Raw genomic sequence first — 16,127 nt, forward strand, 5'->3', positions numbered from 1 at the left:
ATATATATATATATATATATATATATATATTATATATATATATATATATAATATATATATATATATATATATATATATATATATATATATATATATATATATATATATATATATATATATATATATATATATATATAAAAGTGAAGCCAATATCCGCATCGCGTTAAGGCTCTAGATTACTAATGGGATGACATAGCGGCATGCAAATTTACAGCTATTAGACTAAAATGGACACGACTAAGACGTAATGTATAACGTGCATTTGTCATGCAATTTTTTGCTTGAGTAGAAATTTTCCAACTTGCACAAAAGACACGTCTGAGCCGTTGTATGTAATCTACTCACACAAATATTTAAATTCGTCTTTTGTGTGCATTACACATCACGTTATTGCTATAGATTAATCGCAGGATGTTTGTTCTTGTCACTCGCGTGGATAAAATCATGGTGTAATGCTCTCCTCCATTTTCTTATACAGGTCCTTTTAAAAAAATTAGCATATTGTGATAAAGTTCATTATTTTCTGTAATGTACTGATAAACATTAGACTTTCATATATTTTAGATTCATTACACACAACTGAAGTAGTTCAAGCCTTTTATTGTTTTAATATTGATGATTTTGGCATACAGCTCATGAAAACTCAAAATTCCAAAAAATTAGCATATTTCATCCGACCAATAAAAGAAAAGTGTTTTTAATACAAAAAAAGTCAACCTTCAAATAATTATGTTCAGTTATGCACTCAATACTTGGTCGGGAATCCTTTTGCAGAAATGACTGCTTCAATGCGGCATGGCATGGAGGCAATCAGCCTGTGGCACTGCTGAGGTGTTATGGAGGCCCAGGATGCTTCGATAGCGGCCTTAAGCTCATCCAGAGTGTTGGGTCTTGCGTCTCTCAACTTTCTCTTCACAATATCCCACAGATTCTCTATGGGGTTCAGGTCAGGAGAGTTGGCAGGCCAATTGAGCACAGTAATACCATGGTCAGTAAACCATTTACCAGTGGTTTTGGCACTGTGAGCAGGTGCCAGGTCCTGCTGAAAAATGAAATCTTCATCTCCATAAAGCTTTTCAGCAGATGGAAGCATGAAGTGCTCCAAAATCTCCTGATAGCTAGCTGCATTGACCCTGCCCTTGATAAAACACAGTGGACCAACACCAGCAGCTGACATGGCACCCTAGACCATCACTGACTGTGGGTACTTGACACTGGACTTAGGGCATTTTGGCATTTCCCTCTCCCCAGTCTTCTTCTAGACTCTGGCACCTTGATTTCCGAATGACATGCAAAATTTGCTTTCATCCGAAAAAAGTACTTTGGACCACTGAGCAACAGTCCAGTGCTGCTTCTCTGTAGCCCAGGTCAGGCGCTTCTGCCGCTGTTTCTGGTTTAAAAGTGGCTTGACCTGGCGCCTGTACACGGTGGCTCTGGATGTTTCTACTCCAGACTCAGTCCACTGCTTCCGCAGGTCCCCCAAGGTCTGGAATCGGCCCTTCTCCATAATCTTCCTCAGGGTCCGGTCCCCTCTTCTCGTTGTGCAGCGTTTTCTGCCACACTTTTTCCTTCCCACAGACTTCCCACTGAGGTGCCTTGATACAGCACTCTGGGAACAGCCTTTTCATTCAGAAATTTCTTTCTGTGTCTTACCCTCTTGCTTGAGGGTGTCAATGATGGCCTTCTGGACAGCACTCAGGTCGGCAGTCTTACCCATGATTGCGGTTTTGAGTAATGAACCAGGCTGGGAGTTTTTAAAAGCCTCAGGAATCTTTTGCAGGTGTTTGGAGTTAATTAGTTGATTCAGATGATTAGGTTAATAGCACGTTTAGAGAACCTTTTCATGATATGCTAATTTTTTGAGATAGGAATTTTGGGTTTTCATGAGCTGTATGCCAAAATCATCAATATTAAAACAATAAAAGGCTTGAACTACTTCAGTTGTGTGTAATGAATCTAAAATATATGAAATTCTAATGTTTATCAGTACATTACAGAAAATAATGAACTTTATCACAATATGCAAATTTTTTGAAAAGGACATGTACAAACTAGTGATGGGTCGTTCTTGAATGGGTCATTTTGAATGAATCTTTAATGTTTAGGGAACAACAAGTCATCTCAGGGAGTGATTTGTTCAGTCACGCATGCGCAATTGCGCATTTGCGCAACATCCTATAGGCTCTGTACTGGAATTAGTTCACCTGTTTCGAGTCTTTGGGTTTTTCGAGTTGCTCGCTTATCACGTGACAGCCCCATAAGCTTAACCTATGCTGTCTAAGCCGGAAAGAGAATTGATTAGTTCATCTCTAGAGTCTTCGGGTTCGAGCCGTTCGTTCTTTTGTCACGTGACCACTTACTAGATCAGTAGATAGAGGTGAGGTGGGCTAATCATAGACTAAAGACCCAGGTAAACAATTATTTAATCTTTTCTGTTTCTGATAGCATTATAGTTTTGTTTTGTTTGTAGTGTGATCAACGTTTGTGTAAGCAGTTGATGTGTTAGGGAAGTAACACTTAGCATTTTAATTATATTTTGCTAAAATGAACAAAATGACTCAAAAAAAAGATTTGTTCATTTTGCTGATCGAGACTCAAAGGTCAGAGTCTTATGAAATGATAATCCGAACTTCCCATCACTAATACAGACGTGTCAAAACGAATGTGTCAATAAGTTCTTCACTGATTGGCTTGCGCAACAATGCAATTTTTTTCAGTCAAGCTGAAATTTTTCAACTTGCACGGAAGGCACGATTGAGATGTAAATTGTGCGTTAGTGGCAATGGCCGTAGCCAGCTATGAGGTCACCGAGGTCCGGACCTCGGTCATTTTTTATATTCAAAAATAAAATGTCAAGCTCTCTGAATGATTATTTAGCCGTTTAAACCACCTCATATCACATGAGTGTTTGCAATTAATTTTGCTGTGAGAAGTTAGCGCAGTGAACGGGGCTTGAGAGCGTGTTGAGTGAGAGCGTGGGTTCAGCCTCCATTTGTTGCCAGATCCACCAATTATACCTGTTTTTTGACTCGTTTTTCCAATTTAGTGTGACACTTTGGGACATTTATAAAGTGGAAAGTTGAACGTTTGTGTTAGTGATACATCTTATTTACAAAACACAAGCTTTGAACTTATTTCAGATATCTTTTTCTTTCTTTTTGTAATTGCTTGTTTTCGTAGCAATATCTGGCAACATTGTACATTCATAAAAAAGTTTATAGACAATCTGTAACTTAATTGCTGACAGGAAGATCCCACAATCGGTAAGACAAACGCAGTGATCATCGTTGATATCTGAAAGAAATGTATAACACTATCAAAAACAATAGCATAAAACAAATCTGTTTGTTACCGAATGAAATAGGCTACTATGCCAAATAATGTTAACGTTACTGGCCAGCAGGAAGACGTCTCATGCTCTTTAGTTTTTAAGTCATCAAAAAACATTAATTAAGCAGTGTTTCTCAACTGGTGGGTCGCGGAGTGTGCAGTCAAAGAAACAATAAACATAAGTTAATTCTGTTTTTTTCTGACGCTACCCTGCTGAAAGAAACAGCTAATACCAGCCTAGGCTGGTTGGCTGGTCTTAGCTGGTTTAAGCTGGAAGTGGCTGGTTTTAGCTGGTCTCCCAGGCTGGCCAGGCTGGTCAGGCTGGTTTTAGCTGATGGTTTCCCAGCCTGACCAGCTAAGACCAGCCTGACCAGCCTGGCCAGGCTGGAAAAGTGGACAAAACCCCTCTAAAACCAGCCTGCCTTCCAGCTATGACCAGCTAAAACCAGGCTGGTTGACCAGCTAAAACCAGCCAACCAGCCTAGGCTGGTTTTAGCTGTTTTTTTCACCAGGGTAGACTATTATTTTGAAAGACGTGCGTGAAAGCGGTTGACTTTTCTATAAGTAACCTGAGAAAAACGCTTTTTCCTCATCCAGTATCTATGGTCAAATGAGATGTTGTCAAGTTTTATGTCAGTGTCATTATTCTAACGTTATTTTTATAACTTGTTATAAAATAAAAATTCCCTTCAGCTAAAGAAAAAACTAACTTTCCAGTCCTGTCAATCATTTTGTGCTCTTTGCGCACACTCTTCAATTACACGTGCAAATTTACCATGGTAACAGACCTTATTAGTGCATTTCTTCGGACCTCACTAATTTTCAAACCCTGGTTACGGCCTTGTTTGTATGTAATCTATTCATGCAAATAATTAAATTTGCTTTTGGTGTGCACACATGTGCACACATGGTGTGCACACATCAAAAATCATAAACATAAAATCATAAACTTTTGTTTGTCACAGAGATTATGTTCTACAATAATCCAAAAGCTAAATCTCAATCTCTAAAATCTTTCTGGATTGGCCTACGAAAATAAGCCATTCCATGCATCATTTCTCTGCTTATTCATCTGACTTTTTGGAACCAGAGCTAAATAAGCTTGAAAACCAAAGAACTGTACAGCTTATCTAAATCAGGTAGCACTGTCACACTTATGCCCACAACGCAAAATATGGCTGACCAAGAACATGGTGGCAATGCACATTAGTAGGACTAAATTAATGTCAAATAACACAATAATACAAATGGAAGGTCTTACCTTGCCAATTAATCTGGGGAAGGGGGCTCGCTGGTTCTCTGGGACAAACATGGGGGGCACCAGCAGGGATCTTTTGGATCGGTATGGCATCATATCTGATAGACCCAGGATCTCCTAAATCAAGACAAAAAAAGTTAAAATGTAAGAAATACAAGTGTTGAAGTATGTGCCACTTAACTTTAATGTCCAACATAACATATTAAGAGGCAATTTGACATTTAGCTGACCATTTTATCCAATGAGACCTCCAGTATGCTTATTACAGGAACATCCATTGGGCTAAGCGTTTTGCTCGAGGGGACATTGGTGATGGATCATAAATCACTCCAAGGAGGGTGTTAACCTACAACCTTTCGGTTGCCATCCTAGATCTTTAACCACTCTGCTATTATACACCACATTAGTCCCATAATGTTATGAATACTTCATAAAATCAATGTAAATCCCTTCATGAAGGACGCTACCAACTTTTACACTAGACACGTCCATATAATGTTATTTGAATGGATAGAAAAACAGCCACAATATCCTATTAGATACATGAGGGTTACTGAACTATGCAGACATCTGATAGCACTAATATAAAACTCTGGCAAGCACATCGATACAAACAAGCCACACTGTGCTCTTACCAAAGTCATTAAAAGTAGTCATTACGGCAGTTCTGCGGTTTCCCACCTTTCCTGCCATTGCTTCCCTTGTTTAGATAGAAGCCTAATTGAAAGCCATGTCCCATTTCAGAAACTTAAATTAAGCAAATACTGTCACAAGCTTTCATTTTGCAGCTCTAAAATGGAGTTGAGAGAAGACTGAGCTTTATAGAAAAAAAGTGACATAAAAAGCAAAGTTATACTGTATAAGGGATAGTGTATAGTCAGCCAGTTATTATTTTAAAATATCACTCTTTTATGTCATGCTGATGGGGTTGATTTTGTGATAATGACCGCCTGACTGTACATTATCTGGCTCATTATGCACCACTCAGCAAATAAGTGAATGCACAGAAATGAAATATTGATTTAAATTGAAAAAAAAAATGTAAGAAAAGAACACAGAGAGACATTTACTATGTGTAAGAGATTGGTCAATTATATAGTTTAGTAGTCATTATAGACAATATTTGACCACAAGTGTCCAATCAGAATATAGTATTCCAGATACAGAGATGCAGAACATGCAATCTGTGCCACAGATTTCATCCTACATGGGTTTCAGCTTCCATGTGACTATTGAAGTTTATTAGCATCTCAATTCAATATCCAAGCTAATCAGTGTCTCTCATGTTACCCTCTCTGATCCGTTCTTTCTTCCTAGCCATTTTGTTCTATTCTCTTTTCTTTGACAACACTGTTGCAATTAGAGCCCCTAAGGGCAATTAGATGGCAGCACAAATTATATTTGTCACTCAGCATTGACAGCAGGGTGAAACGGAATATATTAGCACGGTGGCAGCGACCCGTGCAAGGTCTCGCTGGCCCTAGACGGTCATGTGGCACGAGTAAATGGCCCTATAATGTCTTTCGATGACCTGCCTCAAAATGCTTTCCACAAAACCAATTGGTCAAGGTTTAGCTGATTAGCATGCTCAAGCTTTGGCCATTCTGGTAGATGCTGGAACTGCATTTTTCAGAATTCTCTGCTTTTTTCCCAGGATTTTCAGGAAATAAAAAAGAAAGAGAAAACCTTTGTAACACTAAAAGGGAAAGGAAAGAAAAAAACAATACTGACCCCAACTCATGTTGTTCCAAACCTGTAAGACATTTGTTCATCTTCTAAACACAATTTAAGATATTTTTGATGAAATCCGAGAGCTTTCTGACCCTACATAGACAGCAATGCAACTAAAATGTCCCCAGGTCCAAAAAGGTAGTAAGGACACTTAAAATAGTTCATGTGACATCAGTGGTTCAACCATAAACAAGAGAATACTTTTTGTGTCACATGGGCTATTTTAACAATGTCCTTACCACCTTTCTGGGCCTTGAACGTGTCAGTTGCATTGCTGTCTATGCAGGGTCAAAAAGCTCTCGGATTTGATCAAAAATATCTTCATTCGGGTTCCGAAGATGAACTATGAACTATTCCTTTATGTCTTTGTAAAATATCATTTTGATACTTTTGACATCACAGCTCAAAAAAAAAAAAAAAAGAAAAAAAACACAAATTGCTACAATTCAATTATTTGTTTTTCAGAAAAAAATACAATATATTGCCAAAAGTATTTGCACACCCCCTTCTAATGAACTGGTTTGACTACTTTGTAATTTCTGTGAGTACAAATCTTAATGTTTAAGCATATAATGATATTCTAGGGAATTGTGTGCTTTTGATTTTATAGCAACGGATTGGACAGAAGCCTTTTCTATTCTAACATGACAATGCCTCTGTGTATAAGGCAAGGTTAAAAAAGAAATGATTGATTCAGTCAGTGTGAAAGAACTTGACTGTTCTGCATAAAGCCAAGTCTTAATCCCAGCTGAACACCTCTGGTGTGACTTTAAATGCAGACCTTGAACCAAAAACTTGTACATACACCATATGGACAAAAGTATTCAGACAGCCACTTCTTTAGAAAAGAAAAAGACACTTCCAAAACTGTGGCAACAAAGATGGAAACAAAATTCATGTTTTTAAAAACTGTATTTCCATCTCTGTTGGAACAGTTTTGGAAAAGTCTAAAATTACTACAAACATATGTAACATTGGTGTTTGGTGGTGATGAGTTTTTGGCTCAAGGTCTGCTTTTAAAGTCAGAAATGTTCAGGTGTGATTAGGACATTTCTTTCTGCAGACCAGTCAAGTTCTTCCAGACTAACTGAATCAATCATTTCTTTTGAATCTTGCCTTATACACGGAGGCATTGTCATCTTAGAATAGAAAAGACTCTTGTCCAAACCGTGGCTATAAAATTTGAAGCACACAATTCCATAGAATATCATTATATGCTTAAAAATTAAGATTTGTACTCATAGAAATGACTAAAGTAGTCAAAACTGTTCATTAGAAGGGGGTGTGTCCCAATACTTTTGGCAATATAATGTATCTAATTTACTTGAGAAGCAGCACTGCATAAGACATGAAATATTTTCATTGGTTGTATCTTAAATATAAGGGCATTTTGTCTTTTAAATCATGTATTTTTTCTGTTAAGTCAATACATTTTCATGCTAACTTGTTCATGACAAATGGGGAAATATATTAGTATTCAACATCCATTTTCTGAAAACAAGTGTGATTATTTTATGCAATGTTGCTTAGAAAAGGGTCCTGTCCAAACTGTTGCTATACAATTAGAAGCACACAATTCCCTAGAATATCATTATATGCTTAAACATTATGATTTGTACTCATAGAAATGACTAAAGTAGTCAAACCTGTTCATTAGAAGGGGGTGTGCCAATACTTTTGACAATATAGTGTATCTGCATTTAAAGTCACACCAGAGCTGTTCAGCTGGGATTAGGACTTGGCTTTATGCAGAACAGTCAAGTTCTTTTACACTGACTGAATCAATCATTTCTTTTTTAACCTTGCCTTATACACAGAGGCATTGTCATGTTAGAATAGAAAAGGCTTCTTTCCAATCCGTTGCTATAAAATCAAAAGCACTCAATTCCTTAAAATATCATTATATGCTTAAACATTATGATTTGTACTCATAGAAATGACTAAAGTAGTCAAACCTGTTCATTAGGGGGTGTGCCAAAACTTTTGGCAATATAGTGTATCGGTAACACTTTATAATAAGGTTCATTAGTTAAACATTAGTTAATGTATTAACTAACATGAACTAAGCATGAACAATACATTTGTTACTGTATTTACTAATCTTTATTAACATTAGTTAACGGAAATACAGTTGTTCATTGTTTGTTCATGTTAGTTCACACTGCATTAACTAATGTTAACAAAATTTTAATAATGTATTAGTAAATGTTGAAATTAACATTAACAAAGATTAATAAATGCTGCATAAGTCCAGTTCATTATTAGTTCATGTTAACTAATATGGTTAACTAATGTTAACTAATGAACCTTATTGTAAAGTGTTACCAGTGTATCTAAATAATCAAAGATAAATGTACTTGAGAAGCAGCACTGCATAAGACAAAAAAATGTTTCCATTAGTTGTATCTTAAATATAAGTGCATTTTATCTTTTAAATCATGTATTTTTTCTGTTAAGTCAATACATTTTAATCCTAACTTGTTCATGACAAATGGGGAAATATATTAGTATTCAAGATCCATTTTCTGAAAACAAGTTTTAATATTTCATGCAATGTTGCTTAGAAAAGGGTTCTGTCCAAACTGTTGCTATAAAATTAGAAGCACACAATCCCCTAGAATATTATTATATGCCTAAACATTATGATTTGTACTCATAGAAATGATTAAAGTAGTCAAACCTGTTCATTAGAAGGGGGTGTGCAAATACTTTCGGCAACATAGTGTATCTAAATATCTAAGATAAATGTACTTGAGAAGCAGCACTGCATAAGACAAAAAATTATTTTTTCTGTTAAGTCAATACATTTTAATGCTAACTTGTTTATGACAAATGGGGAAATATATTAGTATTCAACCTCCATTTTTTGAAAACAAGTTTTAATATTTTATGCTTAAGTAAGTTTATCTTACTTCAGGAACTTTAGACATTTAGACGTTTAACTTTTTTCACAGTGGAGCTCAACAAGTTCCAGGAAGTTCTGTGCTAGTCAAGCAACTGCCATTGAGATGAACGCTAACATATCACAAAAATAAAATGCAATTTGAGCTGATTGAAGTACAGTAGTGGAATATGAAGCCCAAATGCAGATTTTTTTTTTTTTTTTAAGTACATTAGCAAATCACATTATAACCTAAATGGCCCATCTTGATCTGCCCAGACAGAAGATTCCATTTGTGAAATGGATACATCACACCACTATCTCAAGGGACAGCCTGAGCTATTAATGTGAGGAAGAGCATCTCGAGTACTTTTTAGCTTGATATCAAGATTGATGGGTGACTTTTTTCAGGATATTTTCCTGCAAAACTAAAAAAAATCATCATAAATCCCCACAGATCAGTCTTAATAGTCTTTCATATTTCAAAAAAATCTGTTCTCGAAATGAATTATTACAGGCTCCTGTTGTTTTGATGTCATTAGCAGATACACCACAGTTTCTCTCCAAAATCTCCCTTTATTGAGGGAATTACTTTCACCGTCCTGCTGTCATGAGCAAAAGAATGCCATTAAACACAGAGATGAATTCTATTATCAGAGCAACTGTGATATTAATAGTCTTAAAATGCTTTATAGTAAACAGAGGGGAAAAAAATATTTTGATATCTCTGTTTGTTCAACACGGCTTTAGAAACCTTTTTTATGCTTCACATGAGCAGCCTTTCAGCTGAGGACACGGCGACAGCATGCCGCCACACAGATCCCAGCATGCATCTGAACTCATTACAACAGTGAACCTATCTGAGCTGCATTACAAGGCAGAACGAGGAGGAGGGAGAAAGAGGGAGGGCAAAAAAGAATGTCAATGCGCAGCAACTGGAAAACAGCAGCTACAGTGACTACATAGTTTGGTTGGAAAAGGCTTTTTTGTCAATCCAGTCATTTTTATGCTATTTCCATCTATTTCTATTTCTGTTTGCTTATCTCGTTTGCTCCCGTTCTCCAAAGTCTAACTCACTAAACATGCGCTCCACAGACAGCGAGATACCCTAGACAGGCTATTTATTGTGTCCTACTCGTATGTCATTTTTTGTTGGGCTGGGAAACGGTTGGGGTGCGGTCACAAACTTTCCATTTGCATCGGAAGCACAGTGCGTTCTGTCCTTGCTGGATGTCTTTGGTCAGGCGTAGCTGAGGTGGAGTGATGAGGGAATGTGAGAGGCTGGATTCGAAGCTGCTGGAGCCCAAAGGCTGTCAGGATGACGGAGCGTACAAAGGTGCAATAGAACGGACGGAATAAAGTCATTTGTTTGCATCGCTCTGACATCATTCAAGGCCACGTAATGCGATGCATCATCATAACCCAGCGGTATTTGATGCACTGCAAAAAAGCTTTTCTTACTTAGTATTTTTGTCTTGTTTCTAGTCAAAATATTGAAAAATTGTTAAATCAAGAAGCATTTACTACATAAGAGAAATTATATATGACATTTAGTCTTGTTTCCTGGGGGTAAAAAACTAAATGAAGTAAATTTTGCTTAACACAAGTAAAATTATCTGCCTGTGGGTAAGTAAATTACTCTTAAAACAAGATTATTTTTCTTACCCCACTGGCAGAAAATTTTACTTGTTTTAAGCAAAATGCACTTCATTTAGATTTTTCCCCCCAGGAAACAAACCTAAATATCTGTCATTTTGCTTATCTAGTAAATGCATCTTGATTTAAGAATTGTTTGATATTTTGACTAGAAACAAGACAAAAATACTAAGATACTTTTTACAGTGTACTTACACACAGAGATGGAGCAAACTGATCTATTTATGTTTATATCGTGCACCAGAATCAGAATCAGAGGAAATGGTTCTATATTATTAGTTTTTGACGCAAGTGAGTTATATAAGACTTTCTGTGAGTGAGTAAATGAATCTTTCACTTGATTTGTTCAAATATACTGACTCACTTAAAGGGGTCATCGGATGAAAAACTAACTTTTACATGTTGTTTGAACATTAAAGGTTGTATCAGCGATTTCTAGCCTGAAACATAAAGTGTCAAATTCAGCTGACCTTTCATCACGATCCGCTCGCTGCCTGCCCCATAAATTGTCTGTGAAAAAAACGCGTCTCTCTGGTCAGCCTAGGGTCCGAGATATGCCAAAAAAACAATCGGCACTACCAACTTTTCTAAACAAACAGTGTTCCAACCAATCAGCGTCAGGGGTTTGGTGTTGTGGACTTTCGCTCCACCTCCCTCACATCCCTGCACCAGTAGGAAAGTCCACAACACCAAACCCCTGACGCTGATTGGTTGGAACACTGTTTGTTTATCTGTGGAAAGGTTGGTAGTGCCGATTGTTTTTTTGGCATATCTCGGACCCTAGGCTGACCAGAGAGACGCGTTTTTTTCACAGACAATTTATGGGGCAAGCAGCGAGCGGATCGTGATGAAAGGTCAGCTGAAATTGACACTTTATGTTTTAGGCTAGAAATCGCTGATACAACCTTTAATGTGTGTTGGCAATTTGTGTACACAACCACCCTACAATGATAAAAATCCACCCAGTGGTATTTTTTTAATCTTTAAAAGTAATATCCCCTTTTTAAAATCAGGTCACTCTCAGCTTCTTGTCGTTGTGACGAAACACAGTTGATTGACATGAGCGTCTTACCTTAGACCCGCCCTCACCGAGCTGAAACAGTCCGAATATGATTGCCATTGTGTCAACTTAGGTGCAGAGGAAGACTAATGGAGCGACTGAGGTGTTCTGTTGTTAGATTTAATAATGAACAAAGCAGTAGTCATTTACTTCCGACATCTGAGCCGCTTAAGAGGCAGAGGACAACGTTACTTTCATTTTTAAAAGGATAGCGCAGATCCCGATCTACATATGCATCTATGTTCATGTGAATCATTCGTGATGCAGCTTCACTCACAGCAGAAGTGAGTATAAGGGTTGTTTATGCATCTTTGAAAATGGCCTTTATTAATAATGTGCTTGTTGGCAAGTTACACCAATAAACGCAGCTAAATGCAGCTAAACGCGGCTAAAGTAAACATTACAGCTCGTAATTCCTTAGCAGAGAGGGGCGGGGCGAGCAGAGCTCATTTGCATTGAAAGGGCCCACATGCAATAAAACGAGCTGATATTTTGCAGAGCTGATTTTGACAAGGTAAAAGGGTGTTTTATTACACTAATATTGAGATTTTTTAACCAAAGTATATTAGAGACTTTTCATTAAGACCCTAAAGAATCATATGAACTTGTGGAAAATAGGCATCCGATGACCCCTTTAAAAAAGAAACAAGTGAGTCATTGAATCATTTACTTAAATGATTATTTCATATAAATTCTATCAACTACAAAACCTTGCATAAAATCTAGAGATGCAACAATAAATGAATGCAGAAATAATTCGTGAATCGATTCTGAGATTTTCAGAATGCATTGCAATTCTCTCTCAAATCGGTTCTGAGCTTAGTTTTGAACAGCAGATGGCACTGCATGCTTTAGAAACAGCCGTACTCTGCTTGCTTTTAATTCCTTACACACACTTGAACCTAAAATAATCATTCATAAAGTTTTAAAAGGTTGAAGCGAATTACAATTAAAAACTTGACTAGAGCACCATCTGCTGTTGAAAACTAAGTACAGAATCGATTAAAGTGAGAATCGCGATACATTCAGAAAATCTCAGAATCGATCCATGAATCGATTCTGCATCGATTTATTGTCGCATCCCATATAAATTTTCAAATGTCATGCTTTTTTTGCTGAAAATAAAAGAGGATTTGGACCACACCATTCTTTAAAAGAACCTATATATTTTGAAGAAGAAATTTAAGTCGTACAGTTTTGGAATGACATGAGAGACATTTTTGGGTTCCCTTGAAACGGTGCTCATAGCATCAAAACTATATCATTGTTGTAATGATTCTGAACTGATAATCATACATAAATCACCTTTCAGAGACTGCTAGTCACTATGTGTCCTTCAGCCACTGTATTGAAACTTATATGCCAGACTGGCATCATATCAGTCCCTTCACCTTGGCTGAGAGCACATTTCCATGAGAAAGTAACCAATATGTCCTCCAATCATAAGGGGAGTTTATGTCATTCTCATCCGCTACATAAGGGGCATAAGTGACAGAGTGACGGGTATTACGGTGAAGATGAAACATCTCCGTCAACTCATCGACTCGCCACAGTGAGCGATGAAGACAACGAGAGAGACTGATGGAACTTTAAGAACCTTCTCTGTTGGAAAAATGAAGGTCTGTGTTGAGGTTATTGATGAACTCCTTTGCCACTCTTCCCCGCCGCATTCTCAAGGACAGACTAACGCACCTTGCCGCTCTGAGAACAGAGCGCGAGGCCTGTTATATGCGTTCGCTACGCCTTCCCTCTGCCAGTGATGAACACTGTTGGCTAGAGTGTGCTGACATGCTGAAAAGAAGATAGTCATGAATCTTTAATGTTTCCTGTTCATAAATTACAGAGGTACAATCATCCCTGCTTCGGCTTTCTCCGCTCTGTGAGCTAGTTTGAGCTTTCATTAATAACTGAAACAGGGCGTCTTAAAGATTAGTGGCATACGAATCCCAGCCGTAGAGTACATTGCACCGCTGAGCTGCATTGAGGATTACAGTTTTTGAAATTCTTCCCACCATTTAGCAAATAAATTATGTGCGTTAAGCAGTTTTAATATGTTTTAGCTTATTTTCAATCCCTGCAATCATCTGACGGCTCATGGTTTGCTCCTTGCATGGAACTGAACCAGCACATTTTCGGTTAACAGCTCTGAGCCTTAACCATTACGCTGCAACACCTGCCTTTTGAAAATTATGGTCAAAACTGCAATGCAAGCAACTTTAATATCACAAAATGAGCTGCTGGCTTATGGAGACCAAAGTTTAAGACTGACCTGGGTCATGTCCTAATCTAATTTCCCTCTCTCACTCACACTTCCCTGTCTGCATTTGACTGTCAAATAAAATTATATAAAAGGGTTTATATATGCACAATAAGATAGAGAGAGTGAGAAATAATAATATACATTGATGATACATAATGGTAATATGTGTGAATGATACTTGTGACATTTGTAGTGAAAAAAATGTTCACACATAGAAAGACAGGAAATATGTTTCAACAGTATTTTTTTAATCCATCTCAAAGGATTTCATGATTGCTTCCAGAGCTGTCAAAACTTGTGAAAGACAAACAAGCTAGGGTGTCTCATTAAAGAGAAAGGTGACAGAAGACATGGAGAGTGTTTCTCAACCACAGCATTGATTGTTTTGGGGTTTCGAAATGAATCATTGTAATAATGGCTATTGTAGTAGCAATAATGCTGCTGCTAATAGCGTGGTGCTGAAGAAAGGACACTTAAATCCTAATAGCTGGGCTGTACGAGTTCCAAAGACAAAAGCTGGTTTATAATACCTGGAAAAAACCCATCTGTTAGCATTCCCAATCATCTCAAAGGCATTGTTTGGTTGCAGCTCCCTAAAATCTAGATGGCATACCGTTCCAGCCACGCATTTTATAAGGCAATCACCTAATGTGATTGTGAATAATAACTTTGGAGCCACAGGAAAATTATGGCCTGACATACTAAGAATGCTTTGTCTGATTGCACTACAACAACACAATCAAAAGCTTTTTCTTTAACAGCTATGTTAAGCCGTGATGTCTAAGGCAACAGACAGGAACAAATGCATTTCACATTTCTAAGTACCCTCTAAAAACAAAAAGGCGCGGTCATTGTTTTATCGCAAGCAACAATTGTGTACCAGTTGCTAACTGTTCTGTCGTTGGCTGCACAGACGTGCACAGAACATTATTTAGAGTCCCAGCCTCAGAGGAGACAAAAGAGCAGAGGATTTATTGATTTATTAACCGTTTATTACACTGCTGCCACACAGATCTAATCTAAACATGTGATTTGCTTCCCAGATGTTTACCTTGACAGACATACCTGACTGTTTTTGTAACCCATGTGTGTTTTTAACCTAAACTTGCATGTATTTGACAGTTGACAAGCACAATATGACATAACTTAGTTTAGTACTCACACACCATGCTTTTGCTTTTTAGCACGATAGACATGATAGACATAATAATCAAAACCAAACAGATGTTTTTTGACAAAGCATCTGACATATGATCTATAAAGGCACACCCGTATTCTTGAAATCAGGGCGGGGAGCAGCAGCTAATTTGAATTTAAAGAAACATGCATGAAAACAACGTGTTTCTGCTTCCACTCAAAACAGGCATTTTGAAATGACATAATTAATGATCTATAGGGTAGTTTGAGCTGAAACTTCACAGACACATTCTGAGGACACCTGAGACTTATAGCACATCTTGTAAAAAGGGGCATAATAGGTCTCCTTGTCCTGTCTTTGAAGTATCAAGGTTCCCACGGTCTTATAGAGTCAACAAAGTTAAGAACTGTTCTATAACACCTAAAACTTTCAGTCTTGTTAACAGAGCACAAAAAGTTAAAATGTGATCAAAACCCTCGATTTGCTATTCCTTAGTCATCAAAACTCATCAATAATTAGGGCTCAGGGTTGTCAGAGGCACTGCGTCCTTGTCAATTCTGCCATTCTGCTGCTGACTGCCCTATTGGGACGTATCATTACTCATTTCTGACTTCTCATTTATCCAGCAGGAGAGAGGAGTCAGAGTGCCAGACAAAAACCTCTGGGTTTGCATTGCAGAATCTCTGCCTGTAGTCATTCATCCCGAAAGACCTGTGTAACCCCAAACTTTCATAGGAACTGCTAGATGACAAGTATCTTAAAAGGCTAAAAAACGATTAAACCAGACAAGCAAAAACCTTAGAATGGTTTTAT

At 37.4% G+C, this 16,127-nt stretch overlaps 1 protein-coding gene across 1 annotated transcript in view; it reads right to left on the reverse strand.

The window, feature by feature from the left end:
* Nucleotides 1-16,127, reverse strand: part of cdh13 (cadherin 13, H-cadherin (heart)) — a 491,247-nt gene that overhangs the window by 244,672 nt on the left and 230,448 nt on the right. Inside the window, exons 4-5 of the mRNA XM_073850194.1 lie at nt 4,592-4,705; nt 4,041-4,081 (exon numbers count right to left, since the gene is read on the reverse strand). Of these exons, the coding sequence (XP_073706295.1) occupies nt 4,041-4,081; nt 4,592-4,705 (155 nt within the window). The remainder of the gene's footprint in view (nt 1-4,040; nt 4,082-4,591; nt 4,706-16,127) is intronic.

This window comes from Garra rufa, chromosome 11 (genome assembly GCF_049309525.1).
Source record: "Garra rufa chromosome 11, GarRuf1.0, whole genome shotgun sequence".
Lineage (NCBI taxonomy): Eukaryota > Metazoa > Chordata > Actinopteri > Cypriniformes > Cyprinidae > Garra > Garra rufa.